We start from the raw sequence: 27,862 nt of genomic DNA on the forward strand, positions 1-27,862 counted from the left end.
GGTATAAAACAACAAAAAATTGATGTTATAAAACAACAAAAAATTGATGGTAAAAAACAACAAAAAATTGATGGTATAAAACAACAAAAAATTGATGGTATAAAACAACAAAAAATTGATGGTATAAAACAACAAAAAATTGATGGTATAAAACAACAAAAAATTGATGGTATAAAACAACAAAAAATTGATGGTATAAAACAACAAAAAATTGATGGTATAAAACAACAAAAAATTGATGGTATAAAACAACAAAAAAATTGATGGTATAAAACAACAAAAAATTGATGGTACAAAACAACAAAAAATTGATGGTATAAAACAACAAAAAATTGATGGTATAAAACAACAAAAAATTGATGGTATAAAACAGCAAAAAATTGATGGTATAAAACAACAAAAAATTGATGGTATAAAACAGCAAAAAATTGATGGTATAAAACAACAAAAAATTGATGGTATAAGCAGGCAGATAGAGGGTGCACACACTCCCTCCTCAGATGTAAAAATGATTCGTTTTATATATTTAAAAAATATTCTCTTTTCATATGATATGTATGAATATGCTACCCCCCCCCTAAGAATGAGAGGTAAACTGACACTGAGGGTATGTGCAGTATGTTGGCTTACATCTTAGGAACCAGGAACGAAAACTGTTTTTACTATTTTGGAGGTCGATACACAATCAGTGTTTTAAAACAACAGTAGTAGATAGCACTATACATTGCATCAACCGCAAGCCTAAAATAATACACATATAACTTACATGCGAAACAGCAACTAAACGACACAGACAACCAAAATAAATGTGGTTTGAACGTAAAAATTCCACCACGTTATAAAGAAACTGATTACTTACCAAAACATTTACTGTTTTAGCAGCAAGGATTTTAATTTTAGATCTTTTTGTAGCTGATTCATGTAGGAATAAAGAATCCTGTTTCGCTGTTTATTGAAGAAGTTGACGTTGCACAGGACGGAAAGCGATCGAGTCTCTCTACGAAAACACAGGAAACCCAACCGGAAGTAGCTTAGTCTTCTGAAAGTACAATGTCTAGTTACAATGATACGAACTATTACCAAAGTAAAAAATATAAAAAAAGAAGAGAGGAAAGTAGTTGGACATGGTAAATAAATAGGAATGTCTTTCGAAATAAACAAAATATGATTATATCAGAAAAGGGTTTTATTTGGGTTTCCTGTGCGCTTGGTCGCTTGGCCGCCATCTTTTTGTTATTGAATACGACGCTTATCTCAGTTGGGTTCAAATGTGAACGGTTCCAGTGCACTATTGCACAATTGGAGCCCACATTAGGACCGAAATCAATTTACAAGTGATGGAGAGCTCCAATATATCGATAGACGAGGGTAAGGCCTTATAACTGTGTAGAATTTACCGAAGTGATTCCATCCCCGTGCAAGAACGCTTGTTGTTGTGTTGTTGCGGTTGTTGTTAATATTCGCGTGAGTCAAGCGAAGAGTTTAGTATTGTTTCAATATCTTTTTAATCTCATGCTAATCTGTGTCATTACTCTGTAGTGCTGTAGTACACGCGATTGCTATCAACGAATTTGCAGAATGGTTTTTTGTGCAATTAAAGGGTGGCTTCGAGAGTATATTGTAAATTAATTTTGTAAACATTTTAACAATTGAAACGTTGAATGTTTTGATGTTAGAAAAGCAACATTGACATATTGACAATTTCAAACAATACTGATTTTCTTCAACATAGCTCTTTCAAGGCATTTTTTCCTGTATTTTAGAAAATGTCTCATACATTTACTGTATTTTTGGCTGCTAGAAGGGGGGGGTGGGGGCTTGGCCACCCTCTGGCTACGCACCTGCTGAAAATGTCTTTCGGGTCCCACCAATTCAAAAGGGAAAAAGAAGCTACTACATATTTCCCCACCCACCCATTAATACACAATACTCCAACCCTCTCTACTCAATAGGATGATTTAAATTCCTGACAATGGCACCTAAGGAAGCACATGTTGGATTGAGCTTGCATGTTTTTCTGCTAACCATTCACTCACTCTTTTTAGTAGCCCTTAACCCCAAAACCATCAGGATGGCATTTGATTTTTTCTCACGTTCTCTTCAGTATGCGAGGCTGGCAAAAATTGGAATCAAAATCATTTATTTGTGAGCCAGTTCCCTGCTTATCCCCTATGTACCCACCACAAATTAATGGGGTAGCCTTTCTCACTCTCAAAAACTCTTATCTAAATACGCGTTTTTATAAGAATGTCTAATTTTAGTTGATTCTGGGCCATTCTTATTTTTGGGGAATTTGAAGGCTGTTCTTAAGGATGTTCTTAAATTTGTGTGTATAAACATAATGACTACATGAATTATTAGAAAGAGAATTACACACATGATACAGTACTTGTGGTTGTTGTTATTATGAGCATAATAATATGATTTTTAGGCAAAACACTAACTCTAGGACTCTAGAATTAATATTAGGAAGAGGCCGGTCTTTGCTATCAAAGCCAACACGCAACGTTTTGCAAAAAGTTTTTTAATGTTCAATGCCTCCACTAAATTTTACGACTAGATATCTAATCAACACAGTATAGATTTGATCAAGCCTGTAATTTTAGATTCATATTTTAGATTTTTAGAATTTTTAAGTATTTGACTATTGTAACATAACGCAACGTTTTGCAAAAAGTTTTTTAATGTTCAATGCCTCAACTAAATTTTACAACTAGATATTTAATCAACGCAGTATAGATTTGATCAAGCCTGTAATTTTAGATTCATATTTTAGATTTTTAGAATTTTTAAGCATTTGACTATTGTAACATAACGTAATTCAACCTTCGTAATTCAATCACTAACAAAATGATACCTTGGTGCTATCTCAGCCTCAAAATGTTTTTAGCATGTTCTTGTTCATGTTCATGAATTTGTTGAAATCTCAGGCTGGTCATTCTTATTAAAAGGTTCTTATACAACATAAAGGGTGTATGTCCTGAGAATGTATCTGTTAAGGAAAAAAGCCAGTAACCTTTGTTTATACCTTTTGGTACAGATGCTAAACAGTGCAGTGACTGTAGCAAGTCTTTCAAAGCTTGTCAATGCAAGGTATGGAATACTAAACTCACTCCTTTTACTAGCTCCTAAACCCCAAACCCTCTATTTGAAGCAGAATATTGGTGAATATTTTTCTGATATTCATTTTGTCTAACAATTATTATTTAGGGTTGAGGTTAAAACCTGGCATTGTTTTTAAGGTTTATTCTACTGATACCTCCTCGTGGTTGGGTGTGGTATGCATTAAATTCCAACTTAGCCATACCTGTTTCCCAGCTCATCAGCATAAGGAAATAATATACTGAATCCTGAAATTTACTGAGAAGGGGGAGGGGAGGGAGTGGGTGAATGCATAGGTATCATATCATGCTTGAGGACCCAGGGCGTCGCAGAGGTCAGCAGAGGTGAGCGAAGTGGAGGGGGGGGGGGGAGAAAAGACGCCCTGGGCAAGCGATTTGTAAAAGTTTGTATTAAAACAGTTTCTCAACTCGCTATTTGGTTGGTCCCTCTTAATCCCCAATTATGAGAGACCAATGAAATCACCCCTATTTTCCCATGTTGGCCACAAAGTCTGCAGTGAGCCGACCAGCCTGACAGGTCACAACACCAACATGCTGGAGGACAGACAGGTATCGGCTGATACGGGTATCATTGGCTGCGTGCGAGGACGCACAAGATAGCAGTTCGGGTATCGGCTGATACGGGTATCATTGGCTGCGTGCGAGAGGACGAACAAGATAGCAGTTCGGGTATCGGCTGATACGGGTATCATTGGCTGCGTGCGAGAGGACGAACAAGATAGCAGTTCGGGTATCGGCTGATACGGGTATCATTGGCTGCGTGCGAGAGGACGAACAAGATAGCAGTTCGGGTATCGGCTGATACGGGTATCATTGGCTGCGTGCGAGAGGACGAACAAGATAGCAGTTCGGGTATTGGCTGCGTGACCTCCACAGTTCGTTTGCTTGTAAACTTTGGCCATGTAACCAGGAGCTAAGGCTTTGATCTTGTAGATCGCGCTGTTTCTGAAGCTATTTTACTGGTAATTTGGCGCAATAGTTCCTGCTTTGTTTCCATCCATCTTCGCAGCCTGGATCTGTACAGGACCCGAAATGATCCCAGGACCTGAAACGATCCCAGGACCCGAAATGATCCCCAAAAGTACCCCAACTGATACCGGGACCCGAAACGATCCCCGGGAGTCCCCGAAATGAACCCAAAAAGTACCGCATGACAGCTCAATTATTGGCTTAAGAAACTGTTTTAATACTAACTCTTACAGAACGCTTGCCCAGGGCATCTTTTCTCCCCTCTTCTTTCTCCCCTCCCTCTCCCCCTCCGCTGCGCTTGCCTCATCTTACCTCTGCTATATGCCCTGGGTCCCTGAGGATATGGTATCATGTTAGACAAAGAATATTTTTTAATCCCACAAACTGTAGTTACATCAGTTTTTTTTGCCGATAAAGTTTAACTGAGGCAAACCGGCTATGCCATGCTGACGAGTCCTAATAAGGACGAAACAGCTGTCCATGGTTGCCGAACTGCACGGGTAATAGACTGTGCTTTAACAGCGGTCATATCGCGACGCATGCGTAACAGCAAAGTCCAAGCGTGGCTAATTTGCATTGATAAACACGGCTTTGACAAGCTTTATGTATCGAGCTGAAAATACAATGAAACGTTTTTGTAGCAGCTAAGAACAGCGCTAAACAGCTAAGGCTCAAATTTTCACAGTTAGTTCTTGTTGATATTACCATGTTAACCCGTGTATAATACACAACATTCCACTGTTTTGCTAATTTGTGTGGTATTGTGCTAATTATAATTATCAAAAGATTCATACAAAATGAAGCCACCAGAATAAACACAAAAAGGGCAGTAGTAACAGAGGAAGATGGAATAGAATAGCTTAAGGAGTTTAAATTTACAAGCTGAAATGTGTACTAGAACAAAACAAGAACAACAAAAACTATATTATGTGGCCAAGTCAAAGTTTGTATTTCTATTATGGTGTTTTTTTATAAAAAGGCCTTGACAATTGGGGTGTGTATCCATCCCACACAGAAAGATGCATACAGTACATATCTGAATAAAAGAGTAGTGAAATACTGTAGCTTATTCAACAGTATAGTATTCTGTCCAGAAAAAAAAGTAGAAGTGCTCTTTGTCAGTGTTTTGTAAACTGGTGTTTAGTACTAGCCTTTGCCTCTTGATGGATTAAAAGTTTTTCACTAGACTTCACCTAGACATATAATAAACACCAAATGGCATTTGTTATGTAATATTTAACATTTCAGGCTTGTACCAAGTGCGGCTCAATATTCAGAAGATATTTTGGCACAACGTTGGTGAAAGGAAGGTGTGTAACTGCCTACAAATGTATGAAATGAGATATAACTACAACATATATATGCCAAAGGTCACAAATTGTTCTATATGATAATGATAACAATCATTCATGATTACAAATTTTTTATTTTTGTTATGATGATGATGATGATTATGCTGTATCCCTCCTCTAGAGAGGTAACAGTTACAGTTTAAACAGTTTATTTTTTTGTGACTAAAAGTACATTTTTTTAAAATTAAAGGTTGGCCAATAAATGGAGCTTTGAAGAAAAGAGGAACACTAAAAATACTTATATTTCAGTAGAAAATGCTTAGCTTCATTTTTGGCCTGAAACCAAGATGGCATATCAGAATGCTATATTACTACAATAGCAGGTTTCAAAATATTGGGAGGGGGGAAAAACTGTAGACAACACTCCCCCTGCCCCTGTCTTCTGTTTTGCCCTTTGAATGTTTTTTTTTATCTTGTTCCTCAGATCACATTGTCGTGTCTGTTGTGCTGCTGTTTGTGCAACATGTCATATGGTTGTTCAGAACAGATTTAAGGTGGGTTTGTCAGTGGAGGAAGGTGAGAAGCGCCCCCCAAGGGTTTTCCCAAAGCACTGGCTGATGGAAAACAGTTGAAAGCATGCCAAATTTTGATATGAACACTTGATTTTGTTTTATATTTAATCAATGGTACAGTATAACTGAATATATGATCCCTAAATACCTTAGGGCTATAGCCCTTCCCTACTTGACTGCTAAAAGTTATCATAATGACAAAATAGCCAAATTTTAGACTTTTTGATCTGATATCAATGCCCATGCACCCCTTTGTTTCCCACCCTCCCTCTGGGAAATCTTGGTTGTGGGTCTGGGATTTGCATGAAGAAAATGACCACGGCCCATTTTACACATGAAGTCCATGCATCCCTAACCTGCAAAAACCGCTTTGTTATGGAACACTTTGTAAGGACAATAGCAGGACTATTTATATTTTTTGTGGGGACACCATATAAAGACATAAAGAAAACTGGGGGTTCATAGCCATGTCCCAAGTGGTCATTTCCTCATAATTCATTAACATACAGGGATTGAGGGGGGGGGAGGGTGGAGAACAAGAGCCCAACCACCTCCCCCTGCTTGTCATGGAGGACCAACCAAATTTGATAAATATTAGAAAATTTGAAAATCAGGATAGTTATATACATATTTGGTATTTGTATCTTCCTTGGACCCCCTGCTAGGAATCTGAATAACACCCACTTACTGTCAATGCTTTTCCAGGGACATTCTTGTAAAGTCTGAAATGTCACGGTTCCCTCAACAAAGAGTAGTGTTTGGCTCTTGTCACTTGCAGATTTGCACAAGATGCCACATTCGACAAAAAGAAGAAGAAATTGATACTCAAAAAGCACTGACTGCCATTGACCATGCAAAGTCTGGGAGAAGTGAGTGGCGATTAAAAACATAGCAACAATATACCCCAAGGAAATAAAGTTGGGTGCAAAACATTCCACAGTACTTTATGATTTGTCAGCAAATAAATAAGTGAAAAAGATAGAGGAGCTCAAATTTCATTCTGATAATTCTCCTCCTGTTTTTAAGACTTGTGAAGGATAACGCCCAAAGCCTGCTCCTGTCACCGCACATTTTACTCATCAATTTTTATAAATTCAGGTTACTTTGAAACTTCTTGTTATCACAGAGATTATTAAAATGTGAAATCTTACAGGTTTCTTTTTTATAATGACCATTAAATGCTTCTTATTGTGTAGACAGGTGATTAGATATTCAGTGTGTTTGATTAACAGAAGCAAATCTGTTGTTATAGGTGATTCATCAACGTCACAGATCTCCTCTGAGTATGTTTTCATAAATGTAGCTGCATCAGTGTCGCTAACACCAGAGCAGAGAAAAGAGGCCCTTTTTGAATCTGCTAAGAAAGGTACATAAAGTTTTGCATCAGTATCACTAACACCAGAGCAGAGAAAAGAGACACTTTTTGAATCTGCTAAGAAAGGTACATAAAGTTATGCATCAGTATCACTAACACCAGAGCAGAGAAAAGAGACCCTTTTTGAATCTGCTAAGAAAGGTACATAAAGTTATGCATCAGTATCACTAACACCAGAGCAGAGAAAAGAGACCCTTTTTGAATCTGCTAAGAAAGGTACATAAAGTTATGCATCAGTGTCACTAACACAGAGCAGAGAAAAGAGGCCCTTTTTGAATCTGCTAAGAAAGGTACATAAAGTTATGCATCAGTGTCACTAACACAGAGCAGAGAAAAGAGGCCCTTTTTGAATCTGCTAAGAAAGGTACATAAAGTTATGCATCAGTGTCACTAACACCAGAGCAGAGAAAAGAGGCCCTTTTTGAATCTGCTAAGAAAGGTACATAAAGTTATGCATCAGTGTCACTAACACCAGAGCAGAGAAAAGAGGCCCTTTTTGAATCTGCTAAGAAAGGTACATAAAGTTATGCATTGATGTTTTGTTGATTTTATTAGACCTAAGGAAAAAAGCATGCATGAAGTAAATGTGATTTCAGTTCAATTAAATTCATAGTAAGCTGGAAATTTTTACATTGAGTCCGTTTGATAAAAATGAAAAATGATATTGTTCCTGGAACAAGTTCAATACTTAGTTTATAATTTTGTGATTTTTCTTATAGGTGATCATTATGCCATGATTACACTGTTGAATGCCAAGGCAGATGTCAATACTAAAGGTAGCCTCCCCTCCCCCTCCTTCTCTTCCTTTTCTTTGACTCCAACAAAGGGCTAATGTTTGTGATGTCAGCTCAGCTTTTTTAACATGCAATTTCAACCTTGTGTTGATTTATTTCCCTGATTCCACCACCCCTATGTACAGTAGACCACCTTTTTTTCTCTACAGTAGTCTTTCTAGTCATACCATGTGCATGAGTCTCATGATACATACAAACCCATTTTTTTAATGTCAATCATACGCATAAAATAGCTCAAGCTCCAAAATTTGAAAAGACATTGTTTTAAGAGACAAATCCAGCTCATTTATTAATGCTTTGTCCTCAGATGCCAGTAGGAACACGCCTTTATTCTACGCAGCAGAAGGTGGACACCTCCCTTGTGTAGCCCTGCTCATGGTGAGTCTTACTTGCTTTACAAATATTGTAACTGTGCATATCTTTTCTCCCCCCTAATTGATATCAGAGGATATTCACACCTACTGTATTATTCTAATGTGCCAAAGCATTTCATCCACTTTCATTATTGGCATACTTCTCATGTGTGTTCCTGGGTGGTTTGCGCATCACGCCCAACACATAAAATTGCTGTTTATTTGAGATTATTTTATTTTGATTTCGCAACCACTCTTTTAATCTCTAGGAACGAGGCGCCAGTGTCACTGTTGTTAATGATGTAAGTCTTGGAGACGTTTGTGTTATTGTTTGAGTGTATCTTAAGGCAGAAAACTTCTTCCTCACTAGACTAGAAGGTCAAGTAAGTCGAAACTTACTAATGCCAATTTTCTTTCAAATGGCCAATTAAAAATACTGACCTACATGTATGTCACATTAGTTATACCTGATACGCTAATCTGGTTACATGATCTTCAAATGCTGGTTACTTACACAGCTGAAATGGGCCTCGAATATAGGGGGGGGGGGGTGATAAATAAACAAAATGAGTGGATGTACGTGGCCCCACCTGCCCTACCCCCAGATATAGTACGGCCCTGACTTATTAGTGATTTGAATAACTTTGCAGGCTGGTTGGACCCCCCTACATGCTTTAGCTTGGTAAGGTCACGTTATAAGGTTCTTCTCGTGATGCATTGCGCCCGTTTTGACAACTGGCAACAATGTTTAAGTCCACGAGAATGGATCACCATTCGAATCAGCTTTTATAAACAAACAGTATTTTGTTCTTTTTTCTTAGGAAAGGTGCTACGGACGAACACGTGGAATGTGCCGAACAACTCATCCAGGTAATGCTTTCACACAATAGAGCTATTAACAGCGTCACGCAACATGTTGTGTCACGGTGTCGTGCACTTTTAGTTGTACCTTAGCTATCACACATGTCACCCAGCATTGTAACGCAATCCCTTCACACTCATGCACCACATTATAACGCAATCCCTTTTCACTTATGTCACATGGCATTGTGTAACGCAATCCCTTCTCAGTCGTGTTACTCTGTATTTTAACGCAACCCCTTCTTACCTTTCCACACTACATTGTAACGCAATCTCTTCTCACTTTTTCACACTGCATTGTAACGCAATCCCTTCTCACTTATGTCACTCTGATGTAACGCAATCCCTTCCTGTCACAGATGGGCGCTGACGTGTTCGCTTTGACGAGTACTCAAGAGACGGCCGCTGACCTTGCTGATCGCTGTGGCGGTAAACCCGAACTTGTTAAACTATTGCAGGCCGCTGAAGGTGAGATGTGATAAATACCCTATTTTCTTCATTAGGCACTGCACTTGGAATAAAATACTCGTCCTTAATAAACCCCGCAAATATTTTTTTCTCTTGTCTGAATCACTATTCCTGGCTTTAATTGTTTTATCGTTTTCGAATACTTCGGGCGGTGGATTTTGCTAGCGGTGGTTTTGTTTTGCTCGTGCGAAAAGTAGACTACTTCTCTCCACAACCTTAACAATATAAGTACGGTGCATTGATTTTCGCACAACTACAATTAGTACAACTATGCAATTAGATCAATAATCTACTGTTCAGTCAAGTATTTAAAAGATCACGGTTCTAGCGCGCTTTTTTTTTTATAAAAAAAACTCGTTTGCAGCAACTTTGTGACTTATAGGACAACATACTCCATCTTTTTCCTTGCAGTCGACGTCGCCATCAAGCACTTGCAGAGGATGATACGCAAGTCATCAGGTAACGCAACTCATCAGGTAACGCAACTCATCAGGTAACGCAACTCATCAGGATAACGAAGTTAATCAGGTAACGTGAGTCAAGGTAACGCAACTTATCAGGTAACGCAAATCAAGGTAACGCAACTCAGGTAACGCAACTCATCAGGTATCGCAGTTTATCAGGTAACGCAGTTTATCAGGTTAGGCAAGTCAAGGTAACGCAACTTATCAGGTAACGCAAGTCTCCAGATAACGCGAGGTAACGCGACTCACCAGGTAACGCCAGTCAAGGTAATTCGTTACGTAACGCAATTCGCTAATAATGCAGCTCATTAGAAAACACTTGCCGATGTGACGCCATCAGCAGTGCTGAAAAACGCAAGACTAGTTCCAGTACTGCGCGGTTAAACTAGTCTTTTTGTTTTGAAATGGCGGCTTTTTACCGGCGAACTGTCACATTTTGGCGAATCAAAAACAACGACAAAACAACGACTGAAGTCAGCCTTTTGTACCTTTACTCGAACGATTCAACACTAAGATTTTGTTTGTTTTCGCCAGAGCACACGCATGCGCATACGCTATTCAGCACTGTCGACATCATCTGCTTTCCATTGAGGCCTTAGTACGCCGGAGTCTGTTCACAGCTGCCTTGCATCTTATGCCTGTCTCACGATTAAGTTACCAGGGCCTCGCTTGGGGCCTGCATTGTACGGAAGCCGGATACAGGGAGGTGGATCGGGTGGATATCCACCCCCTTTTTGAGCAAAATAAAATTGAAAAGTCACTTTTTTTGTCGGAACTACGGAGAAGGTAATCGTCCATGTGCCATCGCCTGCTTGACTTTGCGACAAATTCAATTCAGCTTGAAGTATTGTTAGAGCTATGTGACCTACCAAGAACGACCGGATCAGTTACAGGCCGCCTATCCGGCCATTATCCACCCCCCATTTTGAAATCCTGGATCCGCCCCTGGTCGCCCCATCAGTAGACCGGAACTTGTTCATCGCTTAATGCCCCGCCCATTCACGTAGTGACGTCACAGTATGCCAGAAGGCGTTACGAAGCTGGAGATGTTTCCAACAGTAGATGATTGGATTCAAAGCCGAGTTCGCCATGGCAACAGACACGCCTACTCTCACTATTGAAGGGGAAAGATGGTAATCTTTAGTGACCTCGAAATACGCGAATGCGAAAAGGGCAGGCGCCCAACATAAGATAAAGACGAGATATATACACAAAGAGCCCATGACGGATTTCTTGTACTGTTGAATCCGTGCCATGTTATTCTCAAGAGTCATAACTGTTGCCTGGATCTGCGTTTGATGTCTTCTGAGGATCCTGTAGATGTGCGCATAGCTGATGATTGCCACGACATTGCAGACAGTGATGGCGGAAGCCGCCGTTATGCTGTGCACTTCGACGCCAAGCACGTACGAGAAACTAGTTGCACACAGAGATAAGACCCACAGGCAGACACAGACACCAATAACCCTCTTCACAGTGATTAAAACGGGATATCTCAGGTGTAGGAGTAGCGCAAGAAACCTGGGGATAAAACGAAGTGTTGTATTTGTAATGAGAATTAAAGCCCGTTTCACTCAGATATCGATGCCTGTTAATCTAATCGAAGTTCATTGAGCTTATTCAAACCCGTTCAACTAAGCTATAGAGGATTTTACCTCTAAGCTATTCATGTCTAAAATATATCGAAGAATACCACTTAGCTATCAAAGCCAGGACCAGTAAGATTAGGATGCTTGTATCTCTAATGCTCTGAGCTATGGATTCTTCTACCTCTGAGCTATTGAAGTCTTTTTGAATATCGCGCCAACCCGGGCTAGCGACATAATCTGGGTCAACCCTCATTCCCATAACCTCCTGTAAACTTTACATGACCCTGCCTCTAATCCGGGCACTTTTCATCCCGGGACAACCCGTCATCAAAGCTTATACCACTTGGCCATCGAGGTCCGTGCGTAATCTACGCGTACGTATGTAGTCTACGTTAGCAAAACCCGTCCCGCTAGGATTTGGAGCCCGTACCATCAGTGCCCGTACGACAAGCCAGTACAACTGTGCTTTAGGAAGTGGCACAACAGCTCAGTGGTACGGGCTTCGTCTCTTTCGCAAGAGGACCAGGGTTCGAACCCAGGTCAACTTGGCATTTTTCAGGTGTAAAAATCTGTTGCTCTACATTGGGAACTGTGAATCTCTTGGCTTCTCGGATAAGGACGTTTAGCCGAAGGCCCCGTCTGTCACAGCACATCATTAACCTGTATTGGGAGACATAATAGAATTGCTGTGACGCTGGCCCGTAGTACTATCTTTATCGATAATTCTCAGAGCTGCCAAGAGCTTATACGCGGGGGTGACCTTTTGGAGCGTCAGCAAAGTCCGCTGGATCTTGGAGCATGACACTAACCTAGCCTCATCCGCAGGCAACTCATAGTGAAAAGGACGGAAAGAATAAGTTAGGACGGAAAGAATGGGTTACCTGTGGAGAAATTGCGGAGGAGGGGGACTAAGGAGAAGTAGCGAGGCAGCGCTTCCGGTTTCTCACTTCCGTTTTTTTTGCCACAGGAAACCCAATCTTTTTTTTTCTTTTTCTGGTCTTTGAGATGCCTGCGGAGGAGGCTAACACTAACCCACACTCACTCTATACACTGACGAGAAAGTAAGTCACATGTGTAGCGTATCAGGATCGTGATCATGCCGATTTGCGCTATTCAGATACTAAACATAGACACTCTTTACTAACCTGTCCAATGCCATGGCGGTCAGACAGGTAAAAGACACCCCACCGAAAGCAGAGATCATAATCATAGAGAAGGCTGCACAGTAGCAAAACGCGTTGGGCCGTTTATTTACGTAAAGCTCTAAAGCAGTAGAAGCTAAAAACGCTGGCTGACCTATCAACCCGACGGCCAAGTCAGAGAGGGCGAGGTTTGAGAGTAGCAGCATGGCGGGTGTGTGGAGAGTTGGCGTCCGCCATATTGATATGATCACTAAAATGTTCAGCAGGACCGTCAGGGGGAGGGTAAGTGTGTTGATCACCGCGACGGCAATGAATTCTGGGAAGGCGATTTGTCCATGTTTATCCCAGTCTGTGAAATGATAACACGAAAAATTTTCGACTTTCATTTTCCTTCTGACGAGCAAGTTTTGTTAACACTTATCAGAAAAAAAAAGAAGTTACCACCAACACTCCACGAATCACATTTGCTTTGCCAGAAAGACAATTCTAATGATTAACCAAAGCCGTTGTTCCCTTTATGTAGGATAGAAGTAACATTCCATCCTGCGTTGATTTGCCTAAACCTCTGCCGATTTCCTTTTCTCACACATCTAATACAAATACATAACCAGCTGTCTCTTTCAAAGTATTTGTCCCACCAGCGGGAAGGCGACAAGATGCCTGTACCAGCTAACGTGAAATGTTACAATCCATAAACGCTGTTATTTTCCCTGAAACCCTTAAAATATTTCCCAACATTACTGACGTCAAGGTCCCAAACGTAGTTCTTGTTTGCACAAGATCCGTCATGATTCTGTGACAAAACATGATAAAACACTGCACCTGCGACTACTGACAAATTAATTCAACCATTTATTGTAATTACTAAGAATACTGGTTTACTGTTTCTGCATATGAACTAGGGTTTCTGCTATAATGCATCTGGAGCGTGTAAAAGGTCTTCGAAAAAGCTGAATGTAGGAGCGTCTTCCTTTATTCAAGGCCTTGGATTGTTATCTCGCAGAGAAACTAGCCAGGCCACAGTCAACAAAGAAGAAGATGCAAGAGTTATTAAAGATATCGTATGAGTGCAAGGCATCCAATCGTCTCTTATCTCGAAGAAACTAGTCAGGCCACAGTCAACAAAGTTCAAGATGTAAGCGTTATTAAAGTCATGAGCACAAGGCATCCAATTGCCTCTTATCTCGAAAAAACTTGTCAGGCCACAGTCAACAATGAAGATTTAAGAGTTATTAAAGTCATGTTATGAGCACAAGGCATCCAATTGCCTCTTATCTCGAAGAAACTAGTCAGGCCACAGTCAACAAAGAAGATGTAAGAGTTATTAAAGTCATGTTATGAGCACAAGGCGGGAGATTGCCTCTTTTCCAGAGAAAGCTCTCAGGGCACTGTGAAAAAAGTTATTATCTATTTATTATCTATTTATTTATTATTATCTTTTTTCAGGAAAACATTTTTTACGGCCTACACGCTCATATATCGCGCGACCCCCGGCAAAAGCTTGTTCGTAATAGACACTTGTCGCACTAAAACAAACGTAAAATGCAATATAATGCATGCTGTAAAAATGTGCAGTTTTAGCAAAAGCCCCAAACCCTGTCAAAAGAGAAAAAAAGATACAAATAATGATTCAATAATAATGAGATATTTTGATATTTGATATATGCATTTCCTATAAAATAGGAACAGAGATCATTTCCATCGCTCTTTAATCTTTGCTGTGTCATTTTAATATATCGTCTTGGATCGTAGTGATGCCGATATTGATTATTTCCAATCTAAATATAAAGAGCAAAAGAAGCGACAGGAAACCAGAAGAAAAGAAATGAAAGTGTTAAGCATGACTTTTCCATGCCAGGTTTAGTGTTATTTACATAATGTATCAAGGATCAAGGACTATCGACCACAAAGCACTTTTGCTGTCATTGAATTGCCATAATAAAAAAAGAATAAATAACACCACTAACGTCATTAACCAAAGTGTTTTTGGTCGTAGAGCTATCATTTGATGTTTCTTAAAGACACTTTTTCAATGGAAAAATTGTAAACGTTACTATGTATTTTTTATTGACGGAACGTTGTTGTTTTATGTCGCAGGAAAGAACACTTTGCTGACGCTTCACGTGCGTGCCCTGGTACGGCATGTTACGGAACACGACAAGCATTGGGAAGGCTCTGGTGGGTATGTCAGTCATCTAGGTATCTAGCCAATCACTGTACACGTACGGCATGTTACCGAACACGACAAGCACTGGGAAGGCTCTGGTAGGTATGTCAGTCATCTAGGTATCTAGCCAATCACTGTACACGTACGGCATGTTACCGAATACGACAAGCACTGGGAAGGCTCTGGGAGGTATGTCAGTCATCTAGGTATCTAGCCAATCACTGTACACGTACGGCATGTTACCGAACACGACAAGCACTTGGAAGGCTCTGGTGGGTATGTCAGTCATCTAGGCATCTAGCCAATTACTGTACACGTACGGCATGTTACCGAACACGACAATCATTGGGAAGGCTCTGGTGGGTATGTCAGTCATCTAGGTATCTAGCCAATCACTGTACACGTATCTAGCCAATCACTGTACACGTATCTAGCCAATCACTGTACACGTATCTAGCCAATCACTGTACACGTATCTAGCCAATCACTGTACACGTACGGCATGTTACCGAACACGACAAGCATTGGGAAGGCTCTGGTGGGTATGTCAGTCATCTAGGTATCTAGCCAATCACTGTACACGTATTGAGCTAGACGACCACTGTCCACTACCAGCCAATCACTGAACTTGTACTTAAAAGTCATTAACCGTCCCCCAATTCTTTTTTGCACGTGGATTAGTAACAAACTGATAAGTATCAAGGCATTTCAAAGTACATTTCCTTATAGTGTTGGCGTCTTGTCAATTAGAACTTTACCTGCACTCCACTTGCTATGACATCTCAAACCCCAACTCTGTAATAGATGTTAACTGACTTAGCAACAATTAATAATGTACGCCTGTACGCTACTGTCAGCGCTATAATTTGGGTTTCAAATATGCCAGACTTAAGTATTGATAAATTCATTTACGTCTAGATGTCGACAGTGGTAGTTACGACACTCAAAGCCTCCCTACCACTCCTGAACTGAAAAGATCTACAAAGATGCAGGACCAGAAGCCGTCCACACCAGAACGCCTAAGACGGGAGGACAAGACCAGATCTCTGGATAGGGTATGGCCAAATAGGGAAAGGGTATGAATATGGATTTGTCAGAGTCGAGTACCAGTTTTGGTTAACCATATTCATTTCTTTGGTTAACGAACACGACTATTTGGGTATTTGATTGAGTCAATACCGTAACAAACAACTAATGTCTCTTGCTGTAAGAGATGCAATGCTACAGAGGCGGCCACTATAAAGATGCCATAATAAAGATACAATAATACAGCAGGCCCGAACCCAGGATTTTTCTTGGGGGGGGGGGGGGGTGTCGCGTGTGGTCCGTAATATTTCCAGGGGGGTCGGTTCTCTCTGATAAACATCTGACCACCCCCAAAAAAACAAAGAGGGATTTTTTTATGCCTTTGCAGCATCCCCACGGGACGTTTATTTGTCTGATTTGGCTACATACCATAGTGTTCTAGCTTATGATTTGTAGTTTAGTCTACAAATAGCACGTCTATTGAGAACCGAAAGTGGACCTTCGGCCGTTGTGCACCCCACCCCCCCACCCCTGGGTACGGGCCTGTAATAAAGGTACCATAATAGAGGTTTCACTGTAGCTCCTTAGATGTTCAAACTCATTCTGTTTTCACAGTCACCAAAAAAGAATAACATCTGCAAAGAGCTCAAGTTTGAGTCATCAAGTAAGTTGCATAATTCAGTCCCTAGTTCTTCATATATTTCGAATAGGAATCAAAACAAAAAAACAATTCTAATCATCTTTTTTATCTTTTCACAGCTTCGTCTCTCGGACGACCCTTCGGAAACAACTCGGCATCCCTTCCACGAGCTGATGTGGAACCGATTATACGGGCCGACTGCACGAATTTCCCACCTCCAAACTCTAGTAAGCTCGAGGTAAATTAGCCGTGGATAAGACTCGTGTATGGTTGATCGTTCTGATAGTTGAGTTACAGGAATAAAAGCATCCAGGACATATTTCCTCGCGAAGGGAAAGGTTTTGACACATCAGAAATGCTATTAAACGTCCTAGAAAATAGATTTGCATTTGTTCCAAGGACATGGGGAGAAAATAGCCTCCAACTTAGCAAATACAAGGAATGACTTAAGCTTGCTCACCGGGCCCACTCCCCTCTCCTTTCGTGCCCAGACTCCCAGTACTTTCCACTGAAAGTACTCGACGAGCTTCCTGCCGCACAGTCTAAGTGCCCCCATAAATGACAATAGAACCCGAGATGGCTGACAAAAATGTTTTCTTGACTCAACAGGAGAAGCTCCGTCTGTCAGAATCTGAGAAAAATGACGCCGAGCAGAGATGTAAGCGGCTGATGCAGGCCATGGCCACGGCTGCTGAGGTGAGGAACCGGAAATTCGTTTTCATTCTTTGTAAAGTTTTGCATTAAACCAATAAAAGAAGAAGTATATGATCCATAATGGGTGATCCAGGGGTCCAGGGCCTCCATATCCCCTCCTCCCTTCTGTTTATAAATTGGTACCCCCTTTATTGGGTCGGCACCATCATTAAAGTTTGCAAACTGTAACGTAAATACAAAACAACAGCGGTTGATTCGATATCATAAGTCCGCTGGTGTTTCCCCGGTGATTTTACGTTGGTTTTGGTTGGCCACGCGCGGAAAAAAACCCTTACCAACTCGCGATAAATATGCCAAATAAAGAGACGGGACCCGCGACTGAGCCCATCGCTACTAAACACAGGCCACCCAAAGAGTCGGCGCCCAATTCTAAACTCGTTTGATTTGTGGGTTAGTCTTTGAAATGTTACAGTATGCACCATCAATTATAATTTCAGTTAAGGTTTCACCCGCGAATCAATGTATAGTACCCCGCAGTGGATTACGGGTAACATATAAATGGCTGAATCCTCGTCTTTGAACGCCATGTAAACGTTTAGAGTTACATAAACAAGATTGCTAAAGCTTGCTAAACCTGTGTTTGTTTCAATTTACGCTTATTTTTTAAATTTATTTGATACCCATAAAGCACCGCGGATTACGACACATAGCTTCTCCGAGTGCAACCTTATTCGAAATAGGCGAATATGTTATGTAATAGCATATGAATAACGCGAAAGCACTAACTATAGATAGTTTTCCGCCAAAAGGTTCTAGTTCCTCGTGACAGTGCTGAAAAACGCAAGACTAGTTCCAGTCTCCATTCCATTGTTTTGAAATGGCGGCTTTTTACCGGCGAACTGTCACATTTTGGCGAATGCTAAGAAAACTAGACTCTTTATGACTTCCTCATTATCACACAAATCTGTCATCTTTTGTACAGTATGGTTTTAATGCTGTACAGTTAGTCAAATCAGCGACTGAAGTCAGCCTTTCGTACCTTTTCTCGAACGTTTCAACACTACGATTGTGCTTGTTTTCTCCAGAGCACGCGCATGCGCATACGTTATTCAGCACTGTCGTTCCTCGTATGCTTGTGTGCACGTGACTCACCATTTGCATTGTTTTTGACGTCACTAGACACATGACCAAGAGGTTGCTAGGTTACAGCAGGAAATTGACAAGCTGAAGGAAAAAATGGAGATCGCAATCAAAAGGGTAAGCAACCAGCATAGCAGGCACGCAAGACGCAAAAACAATGACATGTTGTTATCTTTACAACGTTTTTCACGCCTACCACGTGTGGGGTTCCTAAGAGTACAATGTTATGTATCCTATGTATCCGAATCGCACAGACAGAGCAAAAAAAAATGGCAAGTTTCCCCAAAATAAGGTCTGGTTATCTTCGGTAAACTTGAATTTTTGCCTAGAGGTTCCTTATGTTATTTAAAACAACATATCAAAAAGTATTTTTTTATTGGATACTTCTTCGAGATATGAGGCTTTAAGTGCAATTTTCAAATGTCCCTGAATTATAAGGTTAGAAATATTTTATTTGCAGAGTTCAATATTCAACATAAATTGGCCCAAATTCCAAATTGGGAATTGATTTTGTTTATTTTTATAAAGAAATCACTGACAAAGTATATATAGTATATATAAAGAGTATAAAAAAGTATATATAGGGATATAAGCCCTGAAGTGCAATTTTCAAATGTTCAAAGTATGAATTCTCCTCATTTTTGGGAAGAAATCGGGCTCTGATCAGAAATTAAGCCAACTTTGCTCGCTAATATCTAAATTTCATATCCTCTAATTTTTTTTTAAAATTTGGAATTTAGCTTTTGGTCAGAGGAACTCCTTGTATGCGGAATCTTGAGCTTATATATTAAGAATTGGAAAATTTCATGCCATTTTTTTCCTCTGTCAATCGTACATTCACTTTTGTTATCGAGATTTCTGTGCGTTTAGTGCGCTTTGATAAAATCTGATTTTAAGGTATAATGCCGTCTCCTGTCTCCTAAAGCCCTGTGCAAACCCCTCCAACAGTAGCCAAAGGATAAGCTGATAAATGTTGTGATTTTGATTGATTATTTTTTCAGTGTGAAGCGACCTACGCTAACAAGATATCGAAGATTCGTCAAGAGGCGGATGCCGCTGTACACGAGGTACACTGAAGGCTCACTACTGAACATTTTTTCGAGGCGAAAAGAGTTGAAACGTGAAACACACGAATGACATGAAAACCTCGATCAACATGGAAGAGCTGAAAGACATATTAGGCGAATGATTGCTATGTGTAAGCGAAATGGAGTAAATTCATGCGAATCATTTGTTACTCGCTTCAACTCCCTCGCTTACTCCCATATACGCCTATTTCTAAAAAATGTCAGCGCTAACGGCAAATACCAAATGTCAAACGGCAGTTCTACCACAGAAAAGAGCTATACTAATTATTAATAAGAATAAAGGTGATATTTAATTATAATGTCAAAAACATACGTTGATGACCTTTAATTGGAAGCACGGGTGGCCTAGTGTGTTAGCGCGTCGGCCTCTCACCGCTGTGGCCCAGGTTCGAATCCTGGCTCAAACTAGGGATTTTTCCGGGTTCCTGCCTTGAATCGAATTTGTCACAAGTGAGTTGAAGTTATTCTCCCGTGTTTCCAGTCTTCTCGGATAAGGACACTAAACCGGAGGTCCCGTCTCTTCAAGCTGCACTACATTAACCTGAACCGAAGGGACGTAAAAGAACCACTGGGGACGCAATAAACCCTCTGGCAGTGACCACCCCCAGTGACAGTGCTTACTAACCGAGGGCCATATGTTAGAAAACTGTATATTCGGTTAAATATGCTACCCTCGATAAACAAAGATTACAAAGACAAAGATTACAATGGATTATGTATAAAAATATATTCCATGGTTAAATTTGTAGAGCTTCCATTGGCCGATCACCATTTGCCCTTTGAGCTAATCCCTTAGGCATATATGTATTACTCAAAGCCTTGTATGACACAAATCATTCGTTTTTTACCAAAAACGGTAGCTGCGAAATTATGATATCAGTTAGTTGCAATAACTCTACTGAATCTGTATTCCAGACACTGTAAGGAAATATGACTCGGTGTAGAGTTTTAGAGTTTTATTTTTTAATCAGGCAAACGAGAACGCATTACAAGCGAAGAAAGATCTCAACGATGTTTTACATCTTCAAAGTACCTACAGACTGACCTGGGTCCCAGATGAGGTGCGGATGGGGACGATTAATTCAATGCTGATAATATGATGATTTTTATTGTTACATAACGATTTTGATAAAGTTGATGATAATGGTGGTGATGATGATGATTATCAGGAAAATAAATAAACACAGTGTTGAAATGATATGTTAAAAGCCTATTAGTTTCGCTGACTTCTCTAACATTAGCCCTTAGTCAAAAGGGATTGTGATGATGATGATGATGATGATGGTAGAGTGGTTGTGATTGTGTTGTGGTGATTACGATGATGATGATGATGGTAATGATGATGATGATGATGATGATGGTGGTGATGATGATGATGATCATGGTAGAGTGGTTGTGATTGTATTGTGGTGATTACGCTAATTTGAACGATAATCATGGCGTCTTAAGCGCTTCTCATGACTTATGCCTGATGCAAACTAGTGACAACGACATAATGACATAGGCGCGTGCACCCTTACGTTCATATGTTCAAGTGTGAATGGTTCGACATTTTGACAGAAGCCCAACATAACGACATGAACATAACGACATCCGAGAAAAAACATGTTTTTTCTTTTATGTCATTATGTCCATGTCGTTATGTCGGGCTTAAAAGAATGCGCGCGCCCATGTTGTTATGTCGTTATGTCGCTAGTGTACACTAGGCATTACCATTGATAATGTTTTGCAATATTTCTTAGCTTGTCGCCAACTGTTCAAATCCGAAGTGTCGTGCTCCATTTACACAGGTAATAAATTACACGTGCTAGAAATGCTGCAAGTACAATGCAGTCCTCAAACAAGTCGCCGTCTATAACAGCAGTCTTACTATATAATCTTACTGCATCGTCTTACTGCATCGTCTGACTACATAGTCTGACTACAGTCTGACTAAAGATTCCCTCCTACATAGTCATACTACATATCTCACATATACATTCGGCACGATGACGTCATGTATTGTTTCAGACCCGTCGTCGCCATCACTGCCGGTGTTGCGGTCGGGTTTTCTGTCACAACTGCACCGACCAATCAGCAGAGTAAGTCAACTTGTTTTGTTATTATCGAACTTATCTGATTTACAGTAACACAGAAAGGTTTTTGCAGTTATAATACCTATGTCGCACGGAGGCAGTTATATGACTCGAAGTTGTTTTTCTCTTCTTTTTCCGCCAACACTCTGGTAATTTTAGTTCTACTAAAATACTGTTATAGTAAATATTTGAGTGTGAGGCTTAGAAATGTCTCTTATTGCAGGTTGTCCGTGTTTGGCTACAACCAGCCGGTGCGCATGTGCAACCCGTGTTACGCCCTCGTCGACGATATGTTCACATCGGAGACGGAAAACAGCACGTAACGACACTTTGCGTGACATCTGGGGTCTAAATCAGACAGCGTGACAAAGCTAAACTAGCGTGACCTTACGTGACATCAAAGGACGAAATCAGACAGCCTAAGATAGCTAAACTAGCGTGACCTTATGTGACATCTGGGGTGGAAATCAGACTGCGTAACATAGATATACTGGCATTACTTTATGTGGCATGCGGGGGTCGAAATTAGACAGCGTGACATGGCTAAACTAGCGTGACCTTATGTGACATCCGGGGTCGAAATGTAACACGGAAGGCAGCATTGCGTGACACCTAGTGCACAACAATTGCAATCGTTGTTGCACTCCTCAAGACGACACGTTTAAACTTGAGCGAATCAGACAGCGTGACATGGCAATACTAGCTTGGCACTATTGACATCCGGTGGTCCGAATGTAACACAGAATATTACGATTGTGTGACTACTAGTGCGCAAGTGGAATTTTTTCTTTTACTCTTGAAGACGGCGCATGTTCGTCGACCGAATCAGACAGCGTGACATAGCGATATATCGTGGAACTATTGATATCGGAGGCTCCGAATGTAACTCAGGATAGAAGGATTGTGTGACTTTCGGTGCGCAAGCAAAATCTCAGTTGCTCCCTTGAAGACGACACCCTTAAACTGTAACGAGTCAGACAGCGTGACATTTCGATACTAGCGTCACACATACGTCACATATAGTGTTGCCTTTGTTTGTAGCATTAAGTGTTGCGTGACGTGTAATTTAAAGCAGTGGTTCCAGCAACCTTATGTCCGAAGATCTAGCGCTGTCTTTCTTCGTACCTTTGCGGATCACCTGCAAAGAACCCATGGTGTGCGAGCATGCAAGCAACCCATTCGTCAATGATATGTCTGCCTTGAATCCAGAAAACACATAGCGACGCTCTTAAAGCCTCATTGTCACCAGTTTACTTCCGGTCGATTACGTAACAATATCCGATGATTTTTAACGGAAAACGCGAAAAATATTTCAAAATATTAAAAGCAGTGTGTTTATTGGAAGTTTCTTTGAGGATGTGATTGATAATTTAGAGCGGATGGCCTGTTTAATATTTCGGATTTTAATAGAGTTTTTTGTCTTTTAACGGTTGAGGTTTCCGTCGGACCTCCGGAAGTAAACTGGTGACAATGCGGCTTTAAGGGCCGTATTGGAAGGGAGGGTGGGGACGATACAGAGACGTAAAGAAAAGGGGGCACAGCCACGCCCCTGATCAATCATAGAGATATTTTTATATATATTGTGCCCTGGTGCACAATATACATCAGACAAACAAAGATTGTTATAGCAGATTATCAGCCAAACAAGGAATCTCTGCAAGTTAGCAGTGAAAGACATTTAGGGGTGAAAGCTTTTTGTAATATTATATATATATATATATTTTTAATTGAGTCGTCGGTGATGATGTAAGAAGCAAGGGGAGAACGAAGTACTAGGACTATATGATATAGATATCCAAGAGCCAGGGAGACAGACCCTTCCAACGAGACCAAGTCAACATTTTACATACATATCTGAATGACTGATTGATAGAAGAGAAATGTGGAATATTATGAAATGAATGAAATATAAATTGAGAGATGGACTGTTTTCATTCGCCTGAGCTATCCGAAGCAGCAGTGGGCTCTTAAGCCCCATCTACACTAACAATTTTTAGTTGACAACTATTTGTTGGCATCTACACTAACAATTTTTAGTTGACAACTATTTGTTGGCATCTACACTAACAATTTTTCATGTGTGACCATTTTTAATTGCCGAGAAAAAGCAAACCTGCTAGCTTTTGAGCAACTATAATTGCCACACAAAAATGCCGACTTTGCTCCATCTACACTAGCAAATAGAAATTGTCACAAAAATTGTCAACTAAAAATTGTTAGTGTAGATGGGGCTTTAGAACGAGATTCATTCAGCTGTTTTTGTCGTAGCACGCACATGCCCATTAGTTTTTTAACCCAGTATGCTAGCAGAGACTTGGTCCTTTCTTCTGTGCTACCGAGTCAAGCAATCTCTGTCAGCGCTCTTTTTTATCCGTCAAAGATCTTTCATGAATCCGAACTGAGAGAGCATTTCCACTTTAAAAGCACGAGCAGATTGAATGCTGATTTTAGTTTAAGAGCAGGTTTAGAATTACTCTTTTTATATCGATTTTTTTAAAGAAGATATAACGCCTTGAAGAGAAAGCCTCTATTCGCAGGCTCATCGAACCTGGCCTATTTACTGATAATAGAATTTGTGACGGGTCAGGGCCACCGTAGCAAGGGATTATGGGATCGCAAGACAGTGGAACCTCGATATTGCGGTGCTTGATAGAACGATACCGACTTCAGGTACTGGCAACCATAAAATATATGAAGACAACCTCAATTTAACAATATTCTCTATATAACGATACCGATCTTACGTCAGACGTACCATTGTCAGTGCAAATGGCCATTGACAAATGGCAGTTCTACGACCGAAATATGTTTGTTCCAAATTCAGAAAAATATAAATAAAACATACGGCTATCCATTTATATTAATTTATGATTAATATATGGTTCTGACATCGCTTGAGTTTATTTATCACATTTATTTTTACAAATAATTGCTACCCATAAACACCTTTCGGTCGTAGAGCTGCTATTTGGCAATTCCCATTCGCCGTTCGCATTGACAACCTTCATTGAAATAGGTGTACATAAAAACAATCTATTTAACGCTATTCTTGATAATATATAGATTTAGGCACTGCCTAAAAGCAGAGCCAGCGTACAATCTATTTTAGCAATATTATAATATATGTATGTATATATATATCTTGGTTTGTAGGGAAAAAAAACCCCGCGAACTACCGTTTCATACCTACAAGTCTGTTTCGTGGTTGCCCACTCATCAGGAGATTTATTAAGAATATATTACTACCATCACTTATATACTATCTATGTATAAAATTAACATAAAAATAGGGCGCGAAATTTGAATGGCTGTTATGATGAAATTGAACAGTTCAACTGTTGCATAACAAGGCTTTGTTCCTGTGACGGCACGAAGACACTAGCTCGTTACGCTTGTTTAAAGTTGATAGCTTGGGTTGGCGGATAATGATAAGTTTTTCTTTGAGGCAGAGATTACATCTTTTGCTAGAGCTGTTGTAGGCGGAGTGAGATGACAGGATTTTCCATGAAATAAAGTGAAGTTGGGATTCACTTGAAAAAAAATTGGAGAACAGTAACAATAAGCTACGGAAGAATACTGAAGATATAAATGTTATGCTGCACAAAACCTAATAAACCTAAAATTAAAAATTGGTAATTAATTTAATTATGAAGTCTGTTCTTTAAGGGCTGATGAGCCAGAGGTTCAATGGCTTTTTTATAGGAAAAGCTGTAGAAAAAGAATAATATATATAAAGGGAAATGTGTAGCAGATCTTTTAAAAACCTGTAACCCCTTATGAACCTTTTTTTTTCTAGAATTAAACCAAAATTCATTTGAAATTTCAAATGTTCTTCGAACTGACAAAGAAATAACAATATTTTCTGTTTACGGACAATCAATCGCACAATTACCACATGATTTTCCTATCCTTTTTATTGGATAATGGATAAACAAACTAGCTAAATTACTCGTTAGGAAAGGTTTAATAAAACTGGCTTCAACTGTTAATCTTATTGAGTGCTAGAAATATATAAGTAAGATGTCAACACGAGTTTTTCATAGCTCTTACGAAGTTTTTAAATTGAAGTCTTACTTACATTCTTTTTCCAAACCCATCGTTTGTCCTTCCGTTCATCGTTTGTCCGTCCTTATATCATAAGAGCATTAAGATGTGTCGATTTTCTTTCTTGGTTTTAGCCACGACGATAATAATGCAAAAACTTTACCAACTCTCACGGTGTCCACCGCGAGTTATAAGAGCAAAAACGCGGGAAAAATTAGACGCAGGGTTCCCGTGAGTGTCAATACAAAAACAATAAAAACTAAATTATTGTAAGTTTTGCTGCACCTTTCGGTTTTTTATTAAGTATGTAGCATTCTCGGATAGTGCTAAAATATATTCTTGTATAATGATTTCACTGAGGTGACGTTTTACGAAATTATCACTAATTGTGCTGGCTCCACGGGCAGGCGGGCGACACCACAGGGTACCCGCGCGATGACCAAAAAAACTGAGTCGCATAGTCATACAGTGGAACCTCTATATAACGGACACCCTCGTGACCGTGAAAAGTGTCCGTTATATAGAGGTGTCCGCTTGATGGAGGTCGACTTTTTCTCGATCAAATTCGAGAGTAAACACATTTTTTATTGACTTTAACTACCTTAGAGTGCATAACTAGCAGGCTCCGTACATTTTTTGCGCAATTTTCTTATTGCTTGAGACGCGATTGTCTACAGCATTTGGTGTACTGTATAACACCTGAAACAAAACAATGGCGAAGTGTACACGAAGTTACAAATCATGAAGTCAAAAGGTAGAGACTGCGATCCCTATTAAAAAAACAAAAAACTCTACCGTAGTTTGCTTCTTTTGGCCTGCTAATTGTAAAGAATACAGAATGTCATTTGCGCGAGCAAAATGAAGAGACAACAACATGGCTGAAAGATAAATTACAGAAAGAAGTGTTTGAGGTTGCATAACACAAGAACCAAGCAGCATTAATGACCATTTTGTCATCACTTCGAGCTGTACAAGTCTCAGCGTATTTTGCTTACTTTTTGTAAAATAAAGTTTCTAAGCAAAGTGTATCGTTAATGGTTATGTCGTTTGGCCGGTTCCATGAAATTATTATAAGAATTCTCGAAAAAGGTAACCACGGTGTCCGCTGAATAGAGGTAAAAAATACAGAGATTGTTTAAGACAGGACCGTGAAATGTGGCCGCGTCCGCTTAATAGAGGGGTCCGCTTAATGGAGGTATCACTTACTGAATTTAAGTGGCAAAAAAATCGGGACTTTGGATGGTGTCCGCTGAATAGAGGGTGTCCGCTTAATAGAGGTCCGTTATATAGAGGTTCCACTGTATACCATTTCGCTATACCTATGGGGCTCCGCGCGCGGCCTGCGGCCGCGCTGGCTCCGCTATAACGATGCAGATTTTTGGTCCCTGCCTTACCATATTTATCGAGGTTCCTCTGTAATGATCAATAAAGGGCGTTGTGGTGTTTACTGCACACAGGAAGACCAGAGCTTATTGACATTATGTAGGATGTAAATACCAGTAATACCGCATATACCTTTCCTCTTAAACTACTCCAACTGATTTTATTAATTTGAAATGTTCCAAGTATGGATTAAACTTGTTTAAAAATATTGTTAACTCTATGTGCACGTGGGCAAATGGAAGGCTTTTATCGCTGTACTTTTTACGTTGACCATGAGCTAGCCATGACGACAGAGCAAAACGTTTTTAATTTTTGTATAGAGCTTCCTTATGTTATGTTAACCAAAATATCAAAAAGTGTTTTTTTCTAATGGATTCGTCTTCGAGCACGGGAATTAGGATACTTTGTCAGCGATTTCTTTATAACATAAACAAAAATTAATCCCCAATTTATGGTGAATTTTGAACTCAGCGAATAAAATATTTCTAACTTTATTATCCAAAATGTCTCCTTCCCTCTGGGTTAGCGAAATCCTTTTAGTTGCCTCTTGTTATTTTTCTATTTCTCTTGTCTAAAAACCCTAGCGATCGTTGTTTTCAAGTCTCGAAACATTCGAACGGAACTGTGTAACTAAAGGATTTCGC

General features: G+C 39.9%; 2 protein-coding genes across 5 annotated transcripts; one reads left to right on the forward strand and one right to left on the reverse strand.

The window, feature by feature from the left end:
• The first annotated feature begins 1,181 nt into the window (after positions 1-1,181).
• LOC5510293 (ankyrin repeat and KH domain-containing protein mask) lies at positions 1,182-22,805 on the forward strand. The gene is made up of 24 exons (XM_032379439.2): positions 1,182-1,368; positions 3,041-3,093; positions 5,340-5,401; positions 5,868-5,937; positions 6,734-6,824; positions 7,208-7,321; positions 8,050-8,106; positions 8,432-8,502; positions 8,747-8,779; positions 9,128-9,159; positions 9,299-9,347; positions 9,698-9,806; positions 10,218-10,265; positions 15,099-15,179; positions 16,087-16,223; positions 16,810-16,858; positions 16,954-17,072; positions 17,444-17,530; positions 18,668-18,745; positions 19,630-19,695; positions 20,688-20,777; positions 21,459-21,506; positions 21,727-21,797; positions 22,015-22,805. The coding sequence occupies exons 1-24, from the start codon at positions 1,338-1,340 to the stop codon at positions 22,112-22,114; spliced, it is 1,746 nt and encodes a 581-aa protein (XP_032235330.2). The 5' UTR covers positions 1,182-1,337; the 3' UTR covers positions 22,115-22,805.
• Positions 7,800-27,086, reverse strand: LOC116617055 (histamine H2 receptor). 4 transcript variants are annotated; one of them, XR_007306451.1, is made up of 3 exons: positions 25,870-27,052; positions 18,641-18,712; positions 11,656-11,791 (listed from the first exon to the last, which is right to left on the reverse strand). XR_007306451.1 is itself a non-coding variant. In XM_032379443.2 (2 exons), the coding sequence occupies exons 1-2, from the start codon at positions 13,385-13,387 to the stop codon at positions 11,254-11,256; spliced, it is 921 nt and encodes a 306-aa protein (XP_032235334.1). In that variant the 5' UTR covers positions 13,388-14,720; the 3' UTR covers positions 7,800-11,253. The 4 variants fall into 4 exon arrangements, 1 of the variants encoding a protein (XP_032235334.1); XR_007306452.1 differs by lacking the exon at positions 11,656-11,791 and adding an exon at positions 13,091-13,350 and having other exon boundaries at positions 25,870-27,086; XR_007306450.1 differs by lacking the exon at positions 11,656-11,791 and adding an exon at positions 15,048-17,525 and having other exon boundaries at positions 25,870-27,077.
• Between the last annotated feature and the right edge of the window lie 776 nt (positions 27,087-27,862).

The sequence above is a fragment of the Nematostella vectensis genome, chromosome 14 (genome assembly GCF_932526225.1).
Source record: "Nematostella vectensis chromosome 14, jaNemVect1.1, whole genome shotgun sequence".
Taxonomy (NCBI): Eukaryota; Metazoa; Cnidaria; class Anthozoa; order Actiniaria; family Edwardsiidae; genus Nematostella; species Nematostella vectensis.